The sequence below is a fragment of the Salarias fasciatus genome, chromosome 14, assembly GCF_902148845.1.
Source record: "Salarias fasciatus chromosome 14, fSalaFa1.1, whole genome shotgun sequence".
Classification (NCBI taxonomy): Eukaryota; Metazoa; Chordata; class Actinopteri; order Blenniiformes; family Blenniidae; genus Salarias; species Salarias fasciatus.
The window spans coordinates 14,762,491-14,788,113 of record NC_043758.1 but is presented as its reverse complement, the minus strand read 5'-3'; the positions used below and the strand labels follow the sequence as shown (position 1 = coordinate 14,788,113).

The 25,623-nt window shown below is 46.1% G+C and overlaps 1 protein-coding gene and 1 long non-coding RNA gene across 2 annotated transcripts; both read left to right on the top strand.

The window, feature by feature from the left end:
• The first annotated feature begins 9,343 nt into the window (after positions 1 to 9,343).
• LOC115400215 (uncharacterized) lies at positions 9,344 to 13,377 on the top strand. The gene is made up of 3 exons (XR_003932782.1): positions 9,344 to 9,449; positions 11,021 to 11,022; positions 13,365 to 13,377. It is a non-coding gene; the product is annotated as an uncharacterized LOC115400215 (long non-coding RNA).
• Positions 13,378 to 22,105: 8,728 nt separating this feature from the next.
• Positions 22,106 to 23,062, top strand: LOC115400762 (olfactory receptor 1500-like). The gene has a single exon (XM_030108783.1). It carries the CDS (start codon positions 22,106 to 22,108, stop codon positions 23,060 to 23,062), a length of 957 nt encoding a protein of 318 aa, XP_029964643.1.
• Positions 23,063 to 25,623: the final 2,561 nt, after the last annotated feature.

Sequence of the window (25,623 nt, the reverse complement as noted above, 5' to 3'; positions counted from 1 at the left end):
TCTGGTGGGGAGGCGGCTTTTGGCCCCGCGTTGATCAGCGTCGGACCTCAGAATTGACACGCGTTCAGCTTCTCGCGTTGACGCGCTTTTTGACGCAAAATCGCGTTCGGTGTGAACGTAGCTTTACACACCAAGTGGATTCCCTCTCTATTATCCACTGATAATCAGAAAATAACAAACCAAAATGCAAGCACAATCATCAAATCATGCACATAGTTTAACTATTATTCTTCTTGGTTGAAATACATTTTATTATATTCTAATTAAGTTTTTTTTTTTTTTTTCAAATGCTTACCTGTGTGTTTTCTGACCAGATGTCTAACACCATTTTCCCCTTACCAGTGTGTCAATGTCTGGTTTTAGGTCGTGTGCTGAGGCAATCCGTAGAATAGCCGTAGGTTTTCATCAGCGAGGTGCTTGGTTTTGTTCAGATTCATTATTGAAAGCATCTCTTTGCACAGATAGGTGCTCCCAAACATGGACAGAACACAGGCTGCATGAAGTTGAAGCTGTGCCATCAGACCAGGGGGCAACAGAAGGTAAAAGTCTTGGATTGCAGTATCTTGGAACTTTGCTCTCATGCCACTGTTGCTTTGAAGCTCAATAACGTCATCTGAAGGTGTTGGGGTGCAGTGCAGTCGTCAGTGGTGAAAGGACTGGCAAAGATATCAAAGCCAGACTGCTGTGGTCTGAAGTCAGAAGCGCCGATCAAACTCAGTCTTCAACTGACTCCTGTTTGGTAGCCAACTGAAAACATGAAAATGTCCCAGAAAATGAGGCTGACATGCTGTGACAGACAGGACAATGGGCGATGGAGATTGTCTCACTCTATCCATAGGTCCAGTTTATGCCGGAAAGCCGTGATCATGTCGGACATCTGCGTAATGACTTGTTTGCGTCCCTGCAGCTTCTAATTCAGTTGGGTGAGATGTTCAATTATGTCACACAGCCACTTTGGTTCTGACAATTCAGACAAGGGTTTTCCTTTACTCTGCATAAAAAGAGCAATGCTGAGCTCAAAAAATCTTTTGAGGGCTTTGCTCCTACTCAGCCACTTCTGTATGGTAGGGCACATCCCCGTGCTCTGAGCCCATCTCCTGCAAAAGCAGCTGGAACTGACAATGATTCAGGCCACGGGCCCAAATGAAGTTCACTGTTTTCATGACTGTGGTCACAGTGTTATTCATCCCCAGCACCCTCCCACACTAAGCTTCTTGATAGATAATGCAATGTTATGTTATCAGAGGCATGTGACAGTTCATATTTTGCATTTTCCCTTTCATCAGTCTAACCAAGTCAATTTTTTTCTCCACACATTGCCAGTGCACCATTTGCAGTTAATCCCATCAAATTTTCCTAGGGCAATGCTTTTTACTTAGGGACTTCTCCACCCCATCAAAAATGTTCTCTAATAAATAAAACACTGTACCAACACAAAAACATGTGTTAACGTTTTCCACTAGAATTTTTAAGTTGAGCCAATTGCTGGCAGAATTACATTCATTCAAAGCAATTTTTTGAGTACGTTGAATCACCTTTTAGTCCGCATTAACACACATTTCTTAGTACAATAAACTTAATAATTGTAAACATGGATGCAAATATTTAAGTTGATCCAATAGAATGGTTTAAGTAAGGTAAAGAAGCTTTTAGGCGACAATGAAACATATTTCTTTGTACACTGAACTTACTAATTTTTTAATAATTTTTTTTCTTTTTTTTTTCGCCTTGATGTCATCAAGACAGCAGCAGCCGGTACACGGGAGCGTGTACCACGCAACAAACTTTTGCTGAATTTAGGTGAATAAACTGAATACCAACGTTACCAATTGACAGTGAGTTGCACTGAATACTCCGGACGTGAATTAAACGAAAAACATTTGGAAATGGTCAAAGGACGAGGACGCGCAGGAGCCGGCAGCACTGACGTGCACACAGCTGATGATCATTCTGAATCAGAAGGAGAACACAACTTGAGCCTTGCTGAAATATTATGTGAAATTAAAGAATTCCATGCTGAAACTGGCAAAAACCTTGAAGGAATAAAACAAGAAGTGGGTGAGTTGCGTGAGAGCTTTGGACATTTGAGCACAAGGTTGGATGCAGCTGAGTTAAGAATCGCGGACAGTGAGAATTGTCAAAACACAGTGATAAATGCGCTACTGCACAGCATGCGTCTTCAGAAACAATCGGAAGAAAGATGTGAGCAAATGGAATCCCATTCCCGCAAGTGCAATCTGAGAATACATTCTGTTTGTGAGAATTGAATGGTGACTTGTTGGAGTTTGTCAAAGAGATTATCCGGGATGTACTGCGCATCAGCCTTGAAGAAAACAGCCTAACAGCAGCGCACAGGATTGGGAAAAAGAAGGGGACAGAACATCGGCCCAGGTCAATAATAGTCTGCTTTCAGAGTGAGAACATGAAACAGCGGGTGTTACGGGCGGCATGGGAAACAAAGGACCTCAATATCAGAGACAAAAGGATTTATTTCGAGGATGACTTCACTGACCGAGTTTATAAGGAACGTGGACAATGCGGAAAGATAAGATAACAACTCCTAGAAAAGAACATAAAGTCAAGAATCGCGTATCCTGCTAAACTGAAAGTACCGTATTTTACGCACTATAAGGCGCACGTAAAAGCCTGTAATTTTCTCAAAATCCAGCAGAGCGCCTTATAATTCGATGCACCTTTTTTGTGGGAATTACGGTAATCACCCTGATCATATGCGCAAACAACCCAGAACAGAGCATGGCACGCGGCTGCACAGCCAGCCGACGTGGGGAGCGGTTGGATGCTGGGCGGCAGCCTGCACGCTGCGACTCCAAGAACGGCCGCCCCCGCCCGGCAGCTCACCCGCCGGGACGCCGGGAGCGGCTGGCCGGCTGCGGCTGAGCTGTCGGTGGGGCACTTCTCTCAGGAGACCGCAGCTGACTGAACCCCGGTGACCAAGCGAGTTTGACCAGTCGCGGCCGCTCTGAGCTGCATATCTGTGAAGAGGAGTGATCCTCAGTCAAACTCGCTCTGATATGTCACTTTACTCACACATTTCAACCGAGAATGTAACCACCTGGACCGCCAATATGTATTTCTCTCATACTATTCTACACATCCTATGCACCTTAAAATGTGGTGCGCCCCATGTATGAATTTTTTTTAATAAAAACCATTCATTGACTGTGCGCCTATTAATCCAGTGAGCCTTATAGTGCCGAAAATACGGTATTTGAGAAGGATCGGCAATTCAAGTTGTTTGATAACCCACAAGCCGCAGCTGAGGGTGTATGAGCGTACAGTGGATTTCCCAGCTGCCAAACCAGACTACGAGACTATATTAAAGGCAGCAGGTTGGCAGATAGTAGGCGCTGGGAAGAGGAGGACGAGAGAAAATGAAGATGAACTAATGGCAAGTGTTAAGACATTACTGGACTCTTGGAATCGGCATGGAAAGGGCAAGGACTAAAGGTACGGGTCTGCACAAAGAAGAACGAATGCATGAGGGTTTGCTTCCTGAAGGATAGGTTATAGACATTATAAAGGTGACAATGACTGAGATGGTTGGAAGTCAAATCCTCACGGGTTCCAGTGAAGAAAATCTGTATGATTTAAATGATGTAGACCCTGAGAGTCATTTCTTTAGTTATATTGGAGATCACTGTAAATACTATAGTAACGAGCAAATTAATGAAAATGTACAATTTGACAATTCATTTTCACTCATTCATTTTAATTCCAGAAGCATATATGCACATTCTACAGACATTAGGGATTATTTGGACACATTTAATAATAAATTTAAGGTCATTGTGCTGTCTGACACATGGTTGAGCGAAAACAGAAGTTTTGATTTTTATCTTGAGGGTTATGAACGATATGTTATGTTCATGTCAATAGGGCCAACCAAAGGGGTTGGGGGTGTGGCCTTGTTTGTTGATAGGAATTTGAAGTGCAAAGGGGTATAAAATATGACAACCACAATTGATGATTTGATGGAATGCTTGACGGTGGAAATAGAAGGGAGGAGAAATATTGTAGCTATGTGTGTTTACAGAACCCCTTTGTCTAGGGTTGAGACGTTCAAAGACAATCTGGAAGAGCTAATTAAGAGTTATGAATGATAAGAATAAAACATGCATAATTCGTGATGACATCAATGTTGACCTAATTAATGTATTTAAACACAGAGCAACATCAGATATTTTGGATGCATTGTACAGCAGAGGTTTTTACCCATTAATCACCAGGCCTAGTAGGATCACCACGGCCAGTGCAACCCTAATTGACAATATTTTCATCAACACAATGGAGAACAATATTAAAAGTGAATTAATATTTAATGATATAAGTGATCATTTACCCATATATGTAACATACAAAGTTGGACAAGTAATGAATTACAGCGATCAAAAATGTCCCGGGTATTGAAGACTAAGGACAGAGGAAGCAATGATGAAATTAAGAAATTACCTTTTAAATGAAGAGTGGGAATGAGTATATGTAAGTAGGGTAAATGATGCATACGAGTCTTTTCTAAATTGTTTTCTTTCTCATTATGATAAGCATTGCCCAATAACACATAGTAAAAAGAAAAGAAAATTTAATAAAAAGCCCTGGATTACAAAGGGCTTGCAAAAAGCCTGCAGAAAGAAAAACAAACTTTATAGAGATTTTATTACCGAAACAGCTTTAACAACTATTTGAGATTAGATCAGAGAGTGGAAATCATTGGAGACCATATGATTTTAAACACCAGTTTACTCGGACAACGCTAAGGCAGATGTGTATTTCTGTTGTAGGTACAAAGCTATGGAATGCACAAAACACGGAGTTAAAGAATTGTACAGTAATGTTTCAGTTTAAAGGTTGTGTAGAGGATTTTCCATGGAGAGAGAAATCCAGTGACTGTTAGTCCTTTTTGAAATGCTGTGCATGCGTGACCCACACCCCCTCCTCCCCTGCTCTCTCCGGAGGAACGCCTCCTCCTTATGCAGAAAGTAGCACGTAGCAGCTTAGCACCATAGCGCTAACACATAGCTACCAACGTGTCCTTTTGAACAACACAAAACACAGCGAATATGAGTAAAATCCTGCACTTGCGCCAAATCCTGTCCCTGAGCCGTCCCTGCTCTCTGGTGGATCAGAGGAGGACGGGGGAGGTTTGTGTGGAGCTGCAGGAATGGAGCAGATGCTCGGAGCTCACAGCTGGTCTGTGTGTGGCTGCAGCATGCAGGCGTAAACAAACCCACCCCCTCCTCCTCTCACTGTCCGGACTTTTTCATACAAGTCTTGTTTTAAGATTAAACACACATTTTCGCCAAATGGCAAGCACGTTGCAGCTATGATTAAGAAAAATTGTTTCAAGTCTACAGGTGAAAAGGTGTTGATAGCGGCAGCAGAGCCAGCATGGGGGGAGTGGGGTGGAGCGCGTAGGGGAGGGGGGTACGAAAAGTGCGTAGGAGCATGACAGTTACGCTACAAATGTAGAGAGGTTGTTTGACATGTTAGAAAACCAATAGATAACGAGGCTACCTCGTTATTGATTGGCTAAAGTAATGTTGGTTTTACAACGTCCAGAGTTGATTAATGTTTGTTTTTTTTATCACGATAAAAACAAGGCTGCTACAGCTTAATAACGCCTTTTTTTTTTTTTAGCTTTAATTCACTTTTTTTAGTAATAAAGATCTTCTATACAACCTTTAAGAAAAAGTTTAAAGAAGAAAAAATCAAAAATTAAGAATTGGATGACTGAGGGAGTAGTTTTGTTTTCTTATTTGTTTTTTTTTATGTTGTTGTTTGGTTTTGTTGTATGTTTGTTGTTGGTTTTTTATATGTATGTACGTTCTGTCGTAGTTGAACTTGAATCCAAATACATGAACTAAGTGCTGGTTGCCCTGGGAAAATGTGCTGCAGCCAAGGGGCAGACGTATATAAGACTTGTCTTCTGTCTGCTCCTTTTCATTTCACATGATAACACATGAAGATTAAGAGATGTGTATAATTAAATTAATTATGTATCATTAATGAAATGCAATAAATAAACATGAACACGAACATGAACAATAATTGTTAACATGGATGCAAGTATTTAACTTGACCGTCCGAGATTTGTAAGGCCTCATTCACACATATGCGGTCACTGCACGGGCACGGGGCAGACGCGGAGACGGCGCGGGAGCGTCGTGTTCAGGTGTCCCTTTCACACCAGCGCGGTCTGCGTGAGCGGGTTGTCCGCGGCAATGGGCTACTAGTGTAATATGGTTGAAGTAATTCCAGAGGCATTTCGGGAGTGAAAGGATGTTTATTCCCAAGAGCAGGCATCCAAAAACGTGCATCAGCATCGGCAGCATAGATTGTAAATAAAAGATCGGTAGTCAAAAACACACAACACAATGCGGCTTCCGTAGCTCCGGCTTAGACAGCATAGACCTATAGATATAGATCTCTAGGTATATGTATCTAGACACGCGTGCTCCTCTCAACTACGCCAAGTAGTAAATTCAAACGGAACATATATCTGCATATATGACAATTAGGGCTGTCACGATATCAAATTTTCTCTTCACGATTATCATGGGCAAAAAATATCACGATAACGATATTATCACGATATCAGCAAAAATTTAACCAATAATGGTACAAACATTCAGATTCATCTTTAATTTTAATTTTGTTTGTTTTCTCTCTTTTCCCAGATGAATTACATTCAGAATACCTTTCAAATGAGGTATGAGAACAGTAACTGTACAACTGCATACCAAAAGTGTAGTTACACTCAACTAATTAAAATCTGATGAACTGATTAACAGAGGATCCACAGCAGAGGCGTCATTTACGTAGGGTTGGTGGGTTGTGAAAACCCTGTTGGGGTGAAATCCTGTCCCACCACCACACTGCAGAGGATTTTTGTTTGTATGTTTGTTTAAATCCGAGGCGGAATGAGCAGCAGCTGCTTCTCTCTGGCCAGAGGCGCCGCTACTGGGTTGGGGCCCCGAGCTGAAGGGGGCCCAGAGGGACGGCTAACATCAGTCAATTTCAATGACAAATTTAAGGTGCTACACTAGACGCTGCAATGACAACGTGTCGAAAATCCCCCGCATGCGGCCCTTTTCCGAGTACTCAGTGGTTAGTTGCTAGAAGGGGGCTGGCGGAGAAGACGGCGGATATCAGCGACACAACTTGAGACCCCCCGGACACATTACTGTGACACGTCTGGAACCTACCTAATGGGGCCCCACTGCTACCCGGCTAGCTTCAGCGTGCAGTCAGTGTTGCTAAACACACTTTTTTCGGGTCAGGATAGAGCGTCTTGCTGTCGTTGTCGGCCACCGCCGACATGTTTAGTTCACTCGTGACGCTCGCTAACTGGGAGCTAGCTAGCTAGGAGCCGTGCTGCTACCGCTGCTCTGCTGTGTTTATATGTGAGGGGAGGGGGAGAGGCTGGAGTGCTGCAGGAGGGAGACGAAGCAGGGCGGAAGAACAGGAGCGGATTTTGAAAATACACTTCAACATGTTTCAAGCGGGACTAGATCCTCTTTACGATATTATCATAGGCGCATTTTGAACACGATATTGAAATTTCATTTTTTAATACCACGATTATTGTCAATACCAGTTTACCGCGACAGCCCTAATGACAATTGCAGTGGCGGACCATGCATTTCACATCAAGGCCTTCAGAACAGATCCGCCTGAACCAATCCACCTCTCAATAACTATTTTGTCTACAAAAAAAAAAAAACTTATTATGCAGATATGCACATAAAAGAGTTGTTGCACAGCAGATAGATACTTGTGCAGCCAGAATAAATGCCTTTGCTGAAGTGCACAATTCTCCTACTACATCTGTGCACATACAATGAGCATCAACAACTTAATAAAACAGCAATATTATTTAGGAAAAGAGGAACATTTTGCTCACCAAAATCCCGATTATTTGAAAACAAAATCCATCCTCCTTTCCTTCCTCAAAAAGAGTTCAACTGCTCTGTCATATAGATTATCCGTGCGTTTCAGTTCCATAAAGCCAGGGCTGAAAGTCCAGCTTGCCCTGTGGGATTTCTGGCGTAAGTTTTATTTCTCTTCAGGTCTTCTTCTTCTTCTTCTTTGGAATAATTGAGGTAGGCGACCAACAACTTAGGTGCATACCGCCCCCTACTGTATCTCTTGGTGAATGTAAATCAGAGGGCCTGGATATGCTGTTGTTGGAAGCTAGAAGGCGCTGAGTCGCCAACTCGAAATCTGATTGGTTGAAGCAACTGTCTGATTGGTTGAAGCAACTGTCTGATTGGTTGAAGCAACTGTCTGATTGGTTGAAGCAGCTGTCTGTTTGACGCTTCACTTTACTTCACTGCGCCATCAGGAACAGATAGCGAAGGCCTCGGGCAGATTTCTTTGACCCTAGCAACAGATGATGCCTGAAATCTGATTGGTTAAATGATTTAATATGAAAAAAACATGTCTGGAAGCAGCGCAACCAAGGGAAAACTATGAAAGGAACTGGAACATACCGTTTGGAATCATTTATTAATTATTTATGGACAAAATATAATTTACATCAGTCTGTAATTCAGATAATTTTTAGGCCAGCAGAGAAGGCTTTGCAGGCCCTGACGGCCCACCACTGGACAATTGGGCCCTGTCTTCATTGTTTTCAATGGGACCGCGCGGAAAAATAGATGGAGCAGAACACTGGCAAAAACCTCTTGTATAGACCAGTTTGTGGGCCGACATGAGCTCAATGCATGCATAGAACGTCTAGTTGACACGAGATGTGCGTTTATGCCCTTGGTTTCAATGGGACACCGCGCACAGCCCGCTCAAGTCCCCGCAGATAAATAGACTTGATGTCGATTTAGAAATCGCCCCGCGGATTTGAACGGGCGACGCGCTGAGCCCGCGCGTTCCCCGCGCGTGCAGTGTGAAAGGACTGATGTGTTTGCATGCAGTTCTGACTTTTCCGCGCAGACACCGTGCAAACCCGGACAGATCCACACCCGCACAGCCGCGTATGTGTGAATGAGACCTAATGCCGGGCGGACACTGTGCAATTTTAGAAATCTGACTGTCGGGGAAATGCTCCCACTGCACGACAGGGTTTGTCACTCATACTCTATTTGACCCTACGACATGTGCACTCATACTGTACGATTGCTGTCAGTCAAGATTATTGGCAACCACAGTGGCAGTTGGCGTGTGACGGCACGACGTGCTCAAGTGTAAACAACAAAAAACAAAGGTTCTGAGTTCCTATGACAACCACAGCGTGCATGACAACAACATGGATCTCGGCGCTGCTGCTGCTGTGTGCGCTGTCTTCTGTGCTGAAACTAAAAAAAAAAGAAAAGGATTTGGGTACGTGAATGGCTGAAGAGATGTGGTCGTTATGGGATGTCCATCCTTCATCAGGAGCTTGAGGTAACGTTAATGTAAGCTATATATTGTTTACTGTAGCTATGATAGTTTCACGTTAGCATTAGCATTATCGTGACGTAACACCACTCACACTGTGCGAGCTACGGCGAAAATTTCTGACATGCCAGAAGTTTGATCGGGAGGTCGCAGCATTATCATTGGATCGTAGCAGCAATTAATCCTTCCTCGTGAGTGTTCTCACTCTGTACGGCTTACGACCTCCCGACCGGACATCCCAACGCTACGATGTTTCGCAACGTGGTCTATGACGGCAAAATCGTGGTGAAATCCCCTCGAAATCACACAGTGTCCACCCGGCATAAGTCTGTGTTCGAGGGTATCCGGATTGGTCTGGCGTCCGGGATGACATCGGGTCGTCAGCTGCGGTGTTTGAACGATTCAGCGGGAGCATGTGGGCTAGCCTACCCTGCTCCTTTGGCTTAAGTCAAGTTAAGTTTGCTCATCTAAGACAGATGTTTCGTTCGTTCCTGCCGCTAGTTGTGCCTGTGTAGTCACCCAGTAGTTTGATGCATGTTGATTCTCCTGAGCTACATGGAGTATCAGCGTTCAAACCAGCGGGGGCGCTTGTTTTGCTCACCCTCACTGCGCGTGGTGGGCGGCGTTAGTTTTCTCCCGGTATTTGTGGGAGCGTTCGATTTCCCCCCCCGCGCAGGCCAGGCGGGAGGTGTTAACTGCCTATATGTTTGTATTGCTTGTCCACCTGCTGCTGCCGCTGCCACCACTGCTGCCAGGAGGCTTGAGTCCATCTTCTGCTGCTGCCTCCGCCGGCGTCACCACTGCCGCGAAGCCGGGAGGCTTCAGTCCATCTGCGGCCGCCGCCGCGAAGCCCAGTCGCCGCTGCCACCGCCGCAAAGCCAGGAGGCTTCAGTCCATCTGCAGCAGCCGCCGCAAAGCTGTGAGCTGCTACTGTAGGGCTGTTACATTCCCGTGACTGTCACTTGTCAGTGCCGAGCCGCTCTCAAGCTTCTCAACAAGAGCTGCTGTCATGACTGGAAGGGAAGCCATGTCAAGGCTTGGTTTGGCTCTCGCTCCGCCTCTTTGCCAGTCCTGCGGTTTTCCTGCAGACCGCTTCACCTCTCACCCTCTGTGCATCGGTTTAGCGACAACAGCAGCTTCCTCTACCTCTGTATTGCTATCCAGTGTGTTAATTGTTGGCAAGGCCCGGAGGCTTCAGTCCATCTGCTGCTGCTGCAGCTGCGGCCGCGAGGCCAGGAAGCTTCGGTCCATCTGCTGCTGCCGCGAAGCCAGGACACTTCGGTCCATCTGCTGCTGCCGCGAAGCCAGGACACTTCGGTCCATCTTCTGCCGCCGCCGCCGCCACCGCCATCACCACCGCCACCGCCGTCACCACCACCACCGCCGTCACCACCGCCGCGAAGCCGGGAGGCTTCAGTCCATCTGCAGCCGCTGCCACGAAGCTGTAAGCTGCTACTGTTGGGCTACTCCCCCTAGAACTGCCACCTTAACGTGGTGGGGGAGTTTGAGAGCCCGCATGATCCCAGGAGCTATGTTCCCGGGGGGCTTTATGCCCCCTAGTAGGGTCTCCCATGGCAAACAGGTCCTGGGTGACGGGCCAGACTGAGAGCAGTTCAAAACCCCCTATGAGAAGAAAAAGAACAAAGGTCGTTACGTCGCCCAGTATGGCGCAGCTGGGGCCCCACCCTGGAGCCAGGCCTGGGGTTGGGGCTCGTAAGCGAGTGCCTGGTGGCCGGGTCTTTGCCCACGGGGGCTCGGCCGGGCTCAGCCCGAATGGACGACGTGGGCCTGACCTCCCGGGGCTCACCACCCACCGAGGGAACTGTAGGGGCCGGGTGCAGTGTGGATTGGGTGGCAGCCGATGGCAGGGTGCCCGGCGACCCGATCCCCGGACACAGAGACTGGCTCTAGGGACATGGAATGTCACCTCGTTGGCGGGGAAGGAGCCCGAGCTTGTGAGGGAGGTTGAGAGGTACTGGCTAGATATAGTCGGGCTCACCTCCACACATAGCCTGGGCTCTGGAACCCAACCTCTCGAGAAGGGCTGGACTCTCCACTTCTCTGGCGTTGCCCGTGGTGAGGTGTGGGTTTGCTTATAGCCCCACAACTCAGCCGCCATGTGTTGGAGTTCACCCCAGTGAACGAGAAGGTTGCATCCCTGCGCCTTCGGGTCGGGGATAGGTGCCTCACTGTTGTCTCGGCTTACGGGCCGAACAGCAGTGCAGAGTACCCGGCCTTCTTGGAGTCCCTGGGAGGGGTGCTGGACAGTGCTCCGACTGGGGACTCCATTGTTCTACTGGGGGACTTCAACGCCCACGTGGGTGGCGACAGTGAGACCTGGAAGGGGGTGATTGGATCGCACGGCCTCCCCGATCTGAACCCGAGTGGTGTTCTGTTATTGGACTTCTGTGCTAGTCACAGTTTGTCCATAACGAACACCATGTTCGAGCACAGGGGTGTCCATAAGTGCACTTGGCACCAGGACACCCGAGGTCGGACGTCGATGATCGACTTTGTTGTCGTGTCATCTGACCTCCGGCCGCTTGTTTTGGACACTCGAGTGAAGAGAGGGGCAGAGCTGACGACCGATCACCACCTGGTGGTGAGTTGGATTCGCTGGCGGAGGAGGAAACCGGACAGACTTGGCAGACCCAAACGTATTGTGAGGGTCTGTTGGGAACATCTGGTGGAACCCTCTGTCAACATGGCTTTCAACTCCCACCTCCGGGAGAGCTTCTCTCATGTCCCGAGGGAGGCTGGGGACATTGAGTCCAAGTGGACCATGTTCTCCACCTCCATTGTCAAAGCAGCTGCTCGGAGCTGTGGTCGTAAGGTCTCCAGTGCCTGTCGTGGTGGCAACCCCCGAACCCGGTGGTGGACATCGGAAGTAAGGGCTGCCGTCAAGCTGAAGAAGGAGTCCTATCGAGCCTTGCTGGCTCATGGGACTCCCGAAGCAGCTGACGGGTACCGGCAGGCCAAGCGAACTGCAGCCCGAGCAGTTGTGGAGGCAAAAACTCGGGTCTGGGAGGAGTTCAGGGAGGCCATGGAGGAGGACTATCGGTCGGCCTCGAAGAAATTCTGGCAAACCATCCGGCGCCTCAGGAGGGGAAAGCAGGTCTCCGCCAACACTGTTTACAGTGGAGGTGGGGAGCTGCTGACCTCAACTGGGGATATTGTTGGACGGTGGAAGGAATACTTTGAGGACCTCCTTAATCCCGTCGCCACGTCTTCCGTGGAGGAAGCAGAGGCTGAGGTCTCAGCGGTGGACTTGTCCATCACCCAAGCTGAAGTCACTGAGGTGGTTGGCAAGTTCCTCGGTGGCAAGGCACCGGGGGTGGACGAGATTCGGCCTCAGTACCTTAAGTCTCTGGATGTGCAGGGACTGTCTTGGTTGACACGTCTCTGCAACATTGCGTGGCGGTCGGGGACTGTGCCTCTGGATTGGCAGACCGGGGTGGTGGTCCCCCTGTTTAAAAAGGGGGACCGGAGGGTGTGCTCCAACTATAGGGGGATTACACTCCTCAGCCTCCCCGGGAAAGTCTATTCCAGGGTACTGGAGAGGAGGATCCGACCGATAGTCGAACCTCGGATCCAGGAGGAACAATGCGGTTTTCGTCCTGGTTGTGGAACAGTGGACCAGCTCTATACCCTCCATAGGGTGCTCGAGGGTTCGTGGGAGTTTGCCCAACCAGTCCACATGTGTTTTGTGGATTTGGAGAAGGCATTCGACCGTGTCCCTCGTGGTGTTTTGGTGGGGGGTGCTCCGGGAATACGGAGTCCGGGGCCCCTTGTTAAGGGCCGTCCGGTCTTTGTATGACCGGAGTAGGAGTCTGGTCCGCATTGCCGGCAGTAAGTCGGACCTGTTCCCGGTGCATGTTGGACTCTGGCAGGGCTGCCCTTTGTTACCGGTTCTGTTCATAATCTTCATGGACAGAATTTCTAGGTGCAGCCAGGGGCCGGAGCGGGTCCGGTTCGGGAACCACAGGATTTCATCTCTGCTTTTTGCAGATGATGTTGTCCTGTTGGCTTCATCGAACCCGGACCTACAGCATGCACTGGGGCGGTTCACAGCCGAGTGTGAAGCGGCAGGGATGAGGATCAGCACCTCCAAATCCGAGGCCATGGTCCTCGACCGGAGGAAGGTGGCTTGCCCCCTCCAGGTTGGTGGAGAGACCCTAGCCCAAGTGGAGGAGTTCAAGTATCTTGGGGTCTTGTTCACGAGTGGGGGACGGATGGAGCGTGAGATTGACAGGCGGATCGGTGCAGCGGCTGCAGTGATGCAGTCGTTGTATCGGTCCGTCGTGGTGAAGAAGGAGCTGAGCCGAAAGGCGAAGCTCTCAATTTACCTGTCAATCTACGTTCCCACCCTCACATATGGTCATGAGCTTTGGGCCATGACCGAAAGGACAAGATCCCGGATACAAGCGGCCGAAATGAGCTTCCTCCGTAGTGTGGCTGGGCGCTCCCTTAGAGATAGGGTGAGGAGCTCAGTCACCAGGGAGGAGCTCGGAGTAGAGCCGCTACTCCTCCACATCAAGAAGAACCAGCTGAGGTGGCTCAGACATCTGTTTAGGATGCCTCCTGAACGCCTCCCTAGGGAGGTGTTCCGGGCATGTCCCACTGGGAGGAGCACCCCGGGGAAGACCCAGGACACGCTGGAGAGATTATGTCTCTCGGCTGGCCTGGGAACGCCTTGGGATCCTCCCAGAGGAGCTGGAGGAAGTGTCTGGGGACAGGGAAGTCTGGGCATCCCTGCTGAGACTGCTGCCCCCGCGACCCGGCCCCGGATAAGCGGTAGAAAATGGATGGATGGATGGATGGATGTCGGGCTGCTCCATTCCCGTGACTGTCACTTGTCAGTGCCAAGCCGCCCTCAAGCTTCTCAGCAAGAGCTGCTGTCATGACTGGAAAGGCTTGGTTTGCCTCTCGCTCCGCCCCTTTGCCAGTCCTGCAGTTTTCCTGCAGACCGTTTCACCTCTCACCCTCTGTGCATCGGTTTAGCAACAACAGCAGCTTCCTCTACCTCTGTATTGCTATCCAATATGTTAATTGTCGGCATTATTAGATGTGATTGGCTGCTCTGCTAATTTCTGGATCTTCCACTACTGCTTTTGGTGTCATGTGTAGTTGTGCTGGGCACGGATGCCCGTTTGTTCTTTTGGGGGGTCCGCGCTGCCTCCCTCCCTTATGCACCTCCAAGTCGCCACTCGGTGGCAGGAAGGTGTGCTCCCCAGCTGCAGGCCATCTTTTCAGTTAGGCTATGTTCTCCAGCTGCTGCTAACTGCTCATCCATGCGTTTGAGCACCTGGTGCGGTTGTTTGGGGGATTCTTGCTGCTGCTCTCCCTTTTTTGCTCCGTCCGAGAAGGAAGCAGGAGGGGGTGCTCCCCTTGCTGCATGCTTGCTTTGTAGGTAGCTGTTTCAATCTGCTGCTATTCTCGTACATTTGTTCGAGTGCCAGTGTGGTCGTTTTGGGGGGATTCTTGCAGCCGCTCTCCCTCCCTCTTACTCCAAGTCGGCTCTTGGATGGCGGGGAGGTGTGCACTCCCTGATTCTGTATTTTCCCACAGGTGTGGGGGAAGGGGAGGGAGGTCCCAGAACAGAGCCACACCGCCAAAGTTAAATTGGTCACGTTAAGCTTGTTATTCTGTTGGTCTTCATTCGCAGGCACGTAATCATCATGTTTTACATCCAAGCTGTTGTAATATACTGTATGTTGTCATCGTGCCATCATTGTATTCCAATTCTCTTGCTCTGATTGTAATAAAATTTTGACAAAGTGATCCTGGCTGAACTGCTGCACTCTGCGCGCCGGAGACATCAACTGAGCCCATGGAGAGAAGGAGAGTCCTGGCTCTCTACTTGTTGCTGCACAGGCTCCGACGTCAAAGAAGGAGATTGCCAATCCAGGATAACAAATTTGATCAAACATTTGACCTCACTTTCTCAAATTTTATACATTTCACATGACTGGAAAATTGGTCACTCATTTTCCAGGATGCATGGAAACCCTGAGGATATATATCATACATGGCTCAAACTTTTCAGGGTGATGTGCAAATGCAGGATGATCATAACCATGAACTTCAACACCTCACCCACAGGAGGCTGGTGCACAGGATTGAAACAGGCAAACCTCTGCTTTGGAAATCTACTGATACAACTGTGATATCCGCAAAATAAGTATTTTGTTGAAATTATTACTTTTTGTTTACTTCTCTCCTGTTACAATTGCATTTTGCTTTATTTTGACTGAAAAATACTCATGACATTCATGTAGTGCACAATGATATGCTGTTCCAGCAAAGGGAGAGAGGGTGGCAGCACCCTCCAGCAGCATCATTAATGGACCCTTAGCGATGCCCACGTGAAGGAGAGCTCATAATAATCCGGATGGATGGAGAATGAGCAACTGTTGTCCTGCGTCACTGATTTCTCTAACATTTTCACTGTTTCTAGAGCCACCATGCACAGCCGTGTGCAGGAAATGGGCTACAGGTGCCGCATTCCCCAGGTCAAGCCACTTGTGAACGAGAAACTGCGGCAGAAGTGCCTGACTTGGGCTACAGAGAATCAGCACTGGACTGGTGCTCAGTGGTCCAAAGTACTTTTTTCGGATGAAAGCAAATTTTGCATGTCATTGGGAAATCAAGGTGCCAGAGTCTGGAGGAAGACGAGGGAGAAGGAAATGCCAAAACGCCTTAAGTCCAGTGTCAAGTACCCACAGTCAGAGATGGTCTGGGGTGCGATGTCAGCTGCTGGTGGTGGTCCACTGTGTTTTATCAAGGGCAGGGTCAATGCAGCTAGCTATCAGGAGATTTTGGAGCACTTTATGCTTGCATCTGCTGAAAAGCTTTATGGAGATGAAGATTTAATTTTTCAGCACGACCTGGCACCTGCTCATAGTGCCCAAACCACTGGTTTATGGTTTACTGACCATGGTATTGCTGTGCTCAATTGGCCTGCCAACTCTCCTGACCTGAACCCCATACAGAATCTGTGGGATATTGTGAAGAGGAAGTTGAGAGTCACCAGACCCGCCACTGTGGATGAGCTTAAAGCGATACTTCAACATTTTGGCAAATTGGCCCATCTAGGGCAATTCGGTAGTCATTTAGAACAGCATACTTACTTTTTTTGTGAGGGCGAGCTGTTGTTTATTCAGCGGTGAGTCTGAGGAGAGCTTCACGGCGGACATAATGGAAGTGGATGGTACAGTAGCTTCCCTCGTCAAACTCATCAATCCAACACAATCCAACAACCCCAAAACACACTTTGGTGGACACGTTATAATCCCCACATTCACTACGCTGTGAAATATTAATGCAAAATTACGAGATTGAGCGTTTTTTTGCGAAGATTGCTAAGACGGAACTACTTACTAAACATGGCGTCTGGGCGTAGTGATCTCAAAAGAAAAAGTAGTTCCCAATATTTGCTTCAATGTCGTAACGCTACAATATTATTTGTTGGTGTTTCACAGCGTAGTGAATGTGCGGATTATAACGTGTCCACCAAAGTGTGTTTTGGGGTTGTTGGATTGTGTATTTGATGAGTTTGACGAGGGGAAGCAACTGTACCGTCCACTTCCATTATGTCCGCCGTGAAGCTCTCCTCGGACCCACCGCTGAATAAACAACAGCTCGCCCTCACAAAAAAAGTAAGTATGCTGTTCTAAATGACTACCGAATTGCCCTAGATGGGCCAATTTGCCAAAATGTTGAAGTATCGCTTTAAGGTCGCTGTCGAACCATCCTGGGCCTCTATAACACCTCAGCAGTGCCACAGGCTGATTGCCTCCATGCCACTTCGCATTGAAGCAGTCATTTCTGCAAAAGGATTCTCGACCAAGTATTGACTGCATAAGTGAACATAATTATTTGAAGGTTGACTTTTTTTGTATTAAAAACGCTTTTCTTTTATTGTTTGGATGGAATATGCTAAATTTTTGGTTTCTCTTTACTTTTAGGCCAAAATCATCAATATTAAAACAATAAAAGGCTTGAACTACTTCAGTTTTGTGTAATGAATCTAACATATATGAAAGTCTAATGTTCATCAGTACATTACAGAAAATAATACACTTTGTCACAATATGCTAATTTTTTGAGAAGGACCTGTACTGGTCTTTCTCCTTGAAGCCCAAACAACAGAAGAAGAAACAGAAGAAACAGAAGAAACACAGAAGAAGAACAGAAACAGTCTTCTATCTCTATCACCTTTTCTCTTTCTGGACATTTTGGGGTCATCATTTAACTCTCACGAGGCACGTTTACATGTGCCCATATAATCGGCTTATATGGCGCAGCGGATTGTAAATGCCTCACATAAACGCCCGAGTGGATCCGCTTCACTCGGAGCAGATTGTATTTTGGAGCCGATTGTATGAGGTAGTGTACACCGATCGACAATGCGGTCCGTGTCTCATATAAACGCCGCCTGACAGCGGAGCGTATTAAATGGGGGATTATTTGTTCCGCACATCCGTATCCTCGTACGTAGTGACATGATGACGTGCACAGTAAACGGGAAGCAGGACAGTCAAAAACAAGCAGAAGAGCACAACGGTGGTTGAAAAACACTTTTAAATAAAAAACCCCGAGAGAAAAATCACTGGAGAGGCGAGATGGGAGCAAATTGTGCAACAGTCAGTTGTATAAAGAGCTCCATAGCAGATTACGAGCGATCACCCAATCGGGGTTATTGATTAACTGGTTCCCGCGTTAACGAATGACGGCGGAGGTCTGTGTAAACACATGCTGATAACAGCAGTTGTTAAAGTAAGACTCACTACACACAAGACTTTTTTTTTTTTTTTTTTTTTTTTTTTTTCCCTTGTCCTGTTCGGCAGCTGGGGCGTGCAATATTGTATGATTGTAGCCTTTTACTATCCGAACAGATTTTAATGTTAGCAGCAGGACGAGACTGAGTCTCCTCCTGCTGCTGCCTTTATTTAAAGCTGGCATCCGGCATGGCTGCCGGACAGGACCGGGACGGAAATGCTCAGAGAGCAGGAACAGAAAGAGAGAAAGATAAAGCGAGGGAGAACGGAAGGGGGGGCACAACCTATGTACAAAGTCACAATACAAAACAGTGTTGTCGACGCACCACACACAGCCAAGAACAATCCCAAACCCCCAATCCAGACAACACCAAAACAGAGCCGACAACCAACACAGAAAATTACAGAACCATACATACATTTTTTTTTTTTTTTTCCCGAACCATATTAGTGAACAGACCAGGCCACAAAAATAAAAGGAGGTGTAGGGGAGGAAGGAAATGCAAGGACACCACAAACCCTTTTTTTTTTTTTTTTTAATATAGCTAGTCGTAACTAGTAGTAAACTCGGGGCGTGCATCAAGAGAGGTCTGCTACAGATCACCATTAGTCTAACCACCACAAGAAGACAAGGTAACCCAGTATGTGAAGGTATGTGAAGAGTGATTAAAGATCAACGTGATCATGTAAATATGATGGTGACAGTGATGGTGATAGTGATCATGCATATATGACCTCTGACCTCTGAGAAGGCCAGAAGCAGGCCAGAGAGGCCCTCAGAGCCCAGACAGCCGGCGGACATCACAGAGCCCGGATCCAAGCCGCCCCCCTAGGCAGACGCCCCTGCTCCGGTCCAGAAACGGGGCAGAGGAAAGCCCCGGCCGGGGACCCCGGCAGTCCTGGGGCCCGGGCCCCGCGGAGCCACGACCGGCAGGAGCCGGTCCGCCCCGGGCGTCCAGGGCCGAGAGCCCAAGGCCCAAGAGCCCAGGAGCCAACCCCCCACCCAGGCAGAGGGCCATGCCACCCGGAAGAACCAGCCCACACGGGCGGCTACCCACCCCAGGCCAGTACACCCCCCAGCGCTCCGGCCACGCACCCCGAGATCCAGGGCATCACCCACCCCCCCCACCCCCCCACCCCCACCCGGAACCCACCCCCCCGTCCACTGCCCGGCCCACCCCTCCCACCCCCTGTCCTCTCCCACCTCACTCCCCCCCGCCCCAACCCAACACTCATACCCACTCACTCATACTGACACACACACATGCACACACACACACACACAACCACTCATCCCTAAACCAAACGCATACACACACACTCACATTCCAACACACTCACACACTCTCATGCACATGCTAACAAGCACACACACACACACACACACACACACACACACACACACAATCCATCCTACCCCAAACACACTCACATTCCCGCGTCATCCAACTGTCACATCCTGTGGGAGACACCCCCGGAAGGCAAGGGAACACCGAACCCCACATCCAGGACCCCCCGCCACCCACAACTGCCGCCCCCACCCCCCCACCCCACCGCCGCAGACAGGTATGCACCCCCCAGAGCCAGCAGCCCCCCAAACCACAGCCGCTCCAAACCCCCAGCTTGTGGGGAAAACAACAGCCCCCCCCCCCCGCCCCACCCCCCACCAGAAGGAATCCGGAAACGGGGGCGCAGAAGACCCCATTGCCCTCCCTCCCGCCCCTCCGTCTCGTGAGTGTTGATGGAGTATATGTTGTTTGCGATTAAAATTTGAGGGTCAGTAACCACACCGTGAGGCCAAACGAGCAGTCTCATCTACCTGAACAGCCCCACCCCCGACACAGCGCGCCAAGACCCCCCGACGTGTGTGTTTGTATGTATTTGGTTGTGTTAGATGACGAAGTGCAATTAAGACTGAGAGGCGAGCCACTGAAGCGTGCAGTGATTGGGGCCACTTAGATGGCCCCCTCCACCACACTAAACTTGATAAGCCCGCCTCCCAAAGCCCTAAGTGTGTGTGCATGAGAGCGGGAGGAGAGGGGGGTCCAGGGATGCCGCAGCACCCCCGTCACCCAGGAGCCCCCCGATGAAGGACAGGGCCAGGGCCAAGTTTCAGTCATCTATTGGTCACAAGTTAAAATGGGCACCAGTTAATTCGAAACATCGGCATGTGGAGCAGAGCTCACACAGAAACGTGCCGCTCGGCACGGCGGTGCTCCAGCCAGGGGAGCATCCGCTACTTGAGCAAGGTATCATGGAGATGTTGGGACATTATTTGAGCAGATATCAGCAGATAAAAACACTCTTCTCATCGCTGAGGACTGCTGCTGCAGAGCTCAAGACCTGACCCTGACGCTTCACCCAGGGTCCTTGTAAACGAGGATTCATCGTGGATCGTGTTGTATGCCGTTGATGTATACACACGCGTTTAATACAATTGTTTACAATCGGATTGAGAAACACCCATGTAAACTGGGCCAATTCTACTGTTGGCATTGATGTGGAAACACTGCTGTGTAGTGGTGGGGAGCTGTTACCTCATGGGTATCACAGTCGACAAGCATTGTGGGAAATGTAGTTTTTGGTCAAAGTAAGCTTTTGACTTATTTTTGTATCTTTTCCTTCATTTAAATAGAAAACTGACACACAACAAATAAGCATGTTAGCATGGTGGGGTATCTATAAGGGCTCACAGACTGCATTCAGCCCTCCTGCATGTATGACGATGCTTGATCGCCTCTTTTTGAGAAGTTTTGTGCATCAGGACTAAATAAGCAGTGGTTCGTGCTCTCATTTTGCAGTGAGAAGGTTGAAATTCCTGCTGGGCCGTTCCTCTTTGTGGAGTTAGCTTGGTCACCATCAATAGGACATATTGCATGACATCAATAAACTCATTTCATCCAACTGACACAACTGATTTAGTCACCTTTCTGAAATTGTGAACAAACATAACCTGTTGCCATGAGAAATGTATCCTGTGTACATGAGATAGTATCTTGTGCGCACAGGACACAGTATCTCCTTTTTTTCCTTGTTTTTTTTGAAACGTGCTCATTTGGAAAAGTTAAATCAATTTGGCCTTCTACAATCTTTAATACAGGTAACAAATGTCCACTTTATCCTGCTGAAAATGAGTGGCATAAGGAGTGTTTGTCTGTTTGAATCGTCCATCAGTCAGAAAAACTGTGGGGCGATTGGCAATCTGCATGGTTATTGCACAAAACAAAACTCAGTCATAATTTTGTAATATTAAAGGGAAGTGCAACACAATAATTAAAAATGGTGCTGTTGCAAACAAGGAAGCAGAAAAAAAAGAAAGCAGAGAGGCAGATGGACAGGTCACAACCTCTGCCATTTGCCCATGCATTCAACCATCTTCTATACCACTTCATCCTGTTCAGGGTGGCGGACTGTTGGAGCCAAACAATAAGCCTGAGTTTAAAATGATTTTCTTCTTCTTATTTTTTTTTTAATTGATGATTGTTTTAAAGTGAATTGCTATTTGTATATAATTGCCTCTCTTTATTTCTTTTTTTTTAAATATATGTGGTTGTCTTCATTACAATGAGCAGTGACACTTCTTAAACTTGTGTGCATGTGGGACTGTTCTCCACTGAGATTTCCTTCCCACACCCACCATCACAACAGAAACTGCTGGAAACCTTGATCATATAAACATAAGTTATCTTTAACAGTCAGTGGTGAATAGGTGAGGAGTGCTCACACTGGGTGAGTGGCAGGGCAAATAACTATTGTTATACTTTGCGAAATCGCTTACAGCTACCACAGTTCTGTATGCTTCCTGTTAAAATTACCACATGAGAGTAAAGGCAGGGTAGCTTTTCATTTAAATCGCTACTAGGCTTTAATTTTTTTTATTCAATTTTCTTTGCTATTTTACTGGATATGACATAATGACATCCAACAATATAACAAATATAAAATACTTTGTCATTACTGGATTTCCTGGACTTCAACCTCAGTATTATGGACCTATATCAGTTCTTCTTCTTCTTGTGTTTCTTGCTATAATGATTGGAAATGGTTTAATTTTAGCTACAATCACATTTGTACAAACTCTTCACAAACCAACATATTTGATCTTTTGCAACCTTGCAATGACAGACCTGGCGTTTGGCACTGTGACTCTTCCCAGAGTCATTGCCAGGTATTGGTGGAATGATGTAATGTCATCTTATATTGCTTGCTTTACACAAATGTACTTTGTTCACGCTTTGGGCGCTATTCACTCTTTAATTTTGCTGATGATGGCTCTGGATCGATTTGTTGCTGTTTGGTTTCCTTTCCAATATCTGGTTTTATTCACAAACAAATCAGTTTCAATTTCTTGTGCCTTGTGTTGGATTCTAACTCTAATTCGCATGGGTGGAATTGTGTTTAATGCTTCGACTTTACCATACTGTGACGTCAATGTTATCATGCAGTGCTACTGTGATCACATATCAATAACTCGGCTGGCGTGTGGTAATCGCCTTGCATTTATTAAAGAAGTTGCAATTGCAAATGCAATGGTCACTCTTATGTTTCCTTTATCGTTTATCATTTTTTCCTATTTTTCCATCTTCATAGCCGTTCTCAGAATATCTCAAGTTGAGAGACGCCATAAAGTTTTGTCCACTTGTGCTCCCCAGCTCTTTATTACCGGCCTTTATTATGTGCCTAGAAGTTTTGTCTATATTGCCAACAATGTGGGATTTCATTTCAGTCTTCTTGCTCGTGTAGTAATTACAATGATGTACAGCCTCATACCTGCTGCTGTTAACCCACTGATATACTGTTTCAAGACTGCAGACATTAAACAGGCTTTGATACAGAGAGTTAAAAATGCCAAAATAGGCATTACAGGTTAAAACTGACTGAATGTAAAAATAAAATAATAAAAAAAAAAAAAAAATAACTTCACCTCTCCAACAGTAGAAACCCCCCCCCCCCCAAAAAAAAAAAACAAACTCAGTAAAAGTAACAATTACACTGCATAATCATGTAAATTATTATGTATGAAAAATTGGCTGTTTCTCCTGAGTGATCCATCATGCTTATGTTTGTAGTTATCAAGAAACAATGAACTGATGTTGATTGATGCTTGATGGAGTGAAGACATAAATTATCTACTCACGTTCATTTCAAATTCGAATATGAGGCTGCAGTCTATTAATATTATTCTGTTAATTTTGAAAGAGTTGTGAACTTTGTTGTAAATTGTAAAAATCCTTTGTTACTGATTACAATTAACCTCACTAACAGAGTAAATGACATGATTCTATTTCTTTCCATAATTGCATTTTTTTTTCATGTTTAAAAACAGTAATGACTTCAGCTATCAGCTTGTTCTGTTTAAGATACTTGTATTTGGGGAAGGTTTTAGCTGACAAAATCTGTGACATATATAAGTAATTTTGGCTTTTCTAGCTTGTACTGTACAGCACGTAGGGATTTTATCTGTAAAATGTGCTTTATAAGAAACTTTACTTACTTGAGATTTTTTGGTGTTGTTGTAAAGTTGATTTTTTGGTGTATTTTAGGTCTCTGTTCAAAAGAATGTGTAACATGTAACCAACACAAAATATTGATAATAATATCTAAGTATATGGATAGTATCTAAGTATATAGATTTAGTATAATATATAAGTTCGTGGCACTAACTTCTTTTATTCAGAGTTAATAGTACACAAAATCACAGTCCGTCTTACCTTGAAGATCTTGTACCGAAAGATTATCGTCATTAAATTTCGAAATGAACAACTGTGGACTGAGTATGACTTTGTTTTCTCTCAAGTGTACCATTACTTCTTCATGTGTAACACTCAAATTGACCACAAGATGACGCCAAAACCGATGACATGTTGAAGAGGCAAATCTGAAGAGCTTTCTCCTCACATGTGAAAGTTTTTCACAGTAATTCCGATGTTTGACTTCTGGTGTCACTGCCCAAATGTGTGTCGTGCTGTGAATGATGTTGTAAAGTCAGCAAGGCCAATCAGCCAGATAGCTCCAAGCCTGAAATATAAAGCCTGACAAATAAATACAGACTTAAAACTTTTTAAATGTTGTTAAAGTAGCTCGTTTCATATTTTAGGGATATCAAATGACAATACTCTAACTCTCCGTCTGGTACAAAATTTTCAAATTATCAGGCACAAAATAATTGAAATGAAAAAAAAAAGATCAAGAGTTGAGCAGAATGTTACACAGTGATGTGGTATTGAGCCCTCTTGCCTCTTCCCAGTGAGAGGTCAAATTTGTTGGCTGTACCTGACTCCAGTCTGCAGGCTCGGTATAGTGAGCCTTACGTTGCGAAGAGCGAGACGATGTGATTTCCACCTCGGACCTTGTCCGTGGCACGCGCTTATGCCCTATTAATATGATTAAGCCTCATGGCTCATTCACCCATTCATCTTCGGAGCTATCCACTTCAGGTGGTGCTGAATCATCTATGTGGTGATCTGAGAAAACAGTTGGCAGCGTCACCAGGGAAAAACCCTGTGTGTTTTCCTTACATTTTTTTTTGTATATAACTGATATTGACATAATTGTGTTAATGTTTAGATTTAGTGGTGTGTTTATGTGGCAGACTTGTAAAGCTTTCATCTTGATCACTTTGGCTGAATATCTTGCATATTGTGCCTTATCATGTCACTGAAAGATGGAGCTCCCACATAGCAACAGCAAAAAAAAAAAAGAAAAAAAAACCTGCACATCTTCTTTTAATTCACTTTCACCATGTCAAATTACATTCATTAATTTGCTTTAAAAAATCAGTTTCATATTTCTTAAAGTACATTTTCTATTCTAATAAAAAATAATTTTAAATCATTTTGTATTCAGTGTATTTTGTTATATTATTCCCTGATATTGACTGATATTTTTTGTCCTTGAGTGTTTTGTTTCAGAAGTTGACTAGTTTGACCTGCATTAAAAGAAATGCGTGCACTTGCAAATTGCAGCATGCACTTGAGGTTTACACATAATTAATTGTAAGTCACAAACAGACTCATCTTTTCCCACTTTAAACATGATGGGATGTAATTGATCATGAAATGATGGTATAACCTAATGGAGCAGAATGTCACACCTGCTACTCTGAGAATACAACACCCAAACCTAACTCCAGTCTTCATTGCCACACTTAGTACCAACGTCATTGTAAATCTAATGAAAAACAAAAACAGCTTTACAACTGTGTTCTTCTTTTACAATATATTTTTTTCTCTTATCAATATCTGATAAGGCCAATAACCATGTTGATAACGTAACCTGCATATAGCAAAAAAAGAAAATTCCATTTGGATGTTTTTTTCTGCAAATGAACTACAAAATGATATGCAGGATTACAGTCACCCGTTCGATTTTAAATCGTAATTGAATTATTTCCTGAGCTTGTTATTAAACAAGTGAAAATCAGAAAATCAAT

Bases quoted from the DNA above. Each gene is read 5' to 3' on its own strand.
- LOC115400762 (XM_030108783.1), top strand. From the start codon at position 22,106: ATGACATCCAACAATATAACAAATATAAAATACTTTGTCATTACTGGA.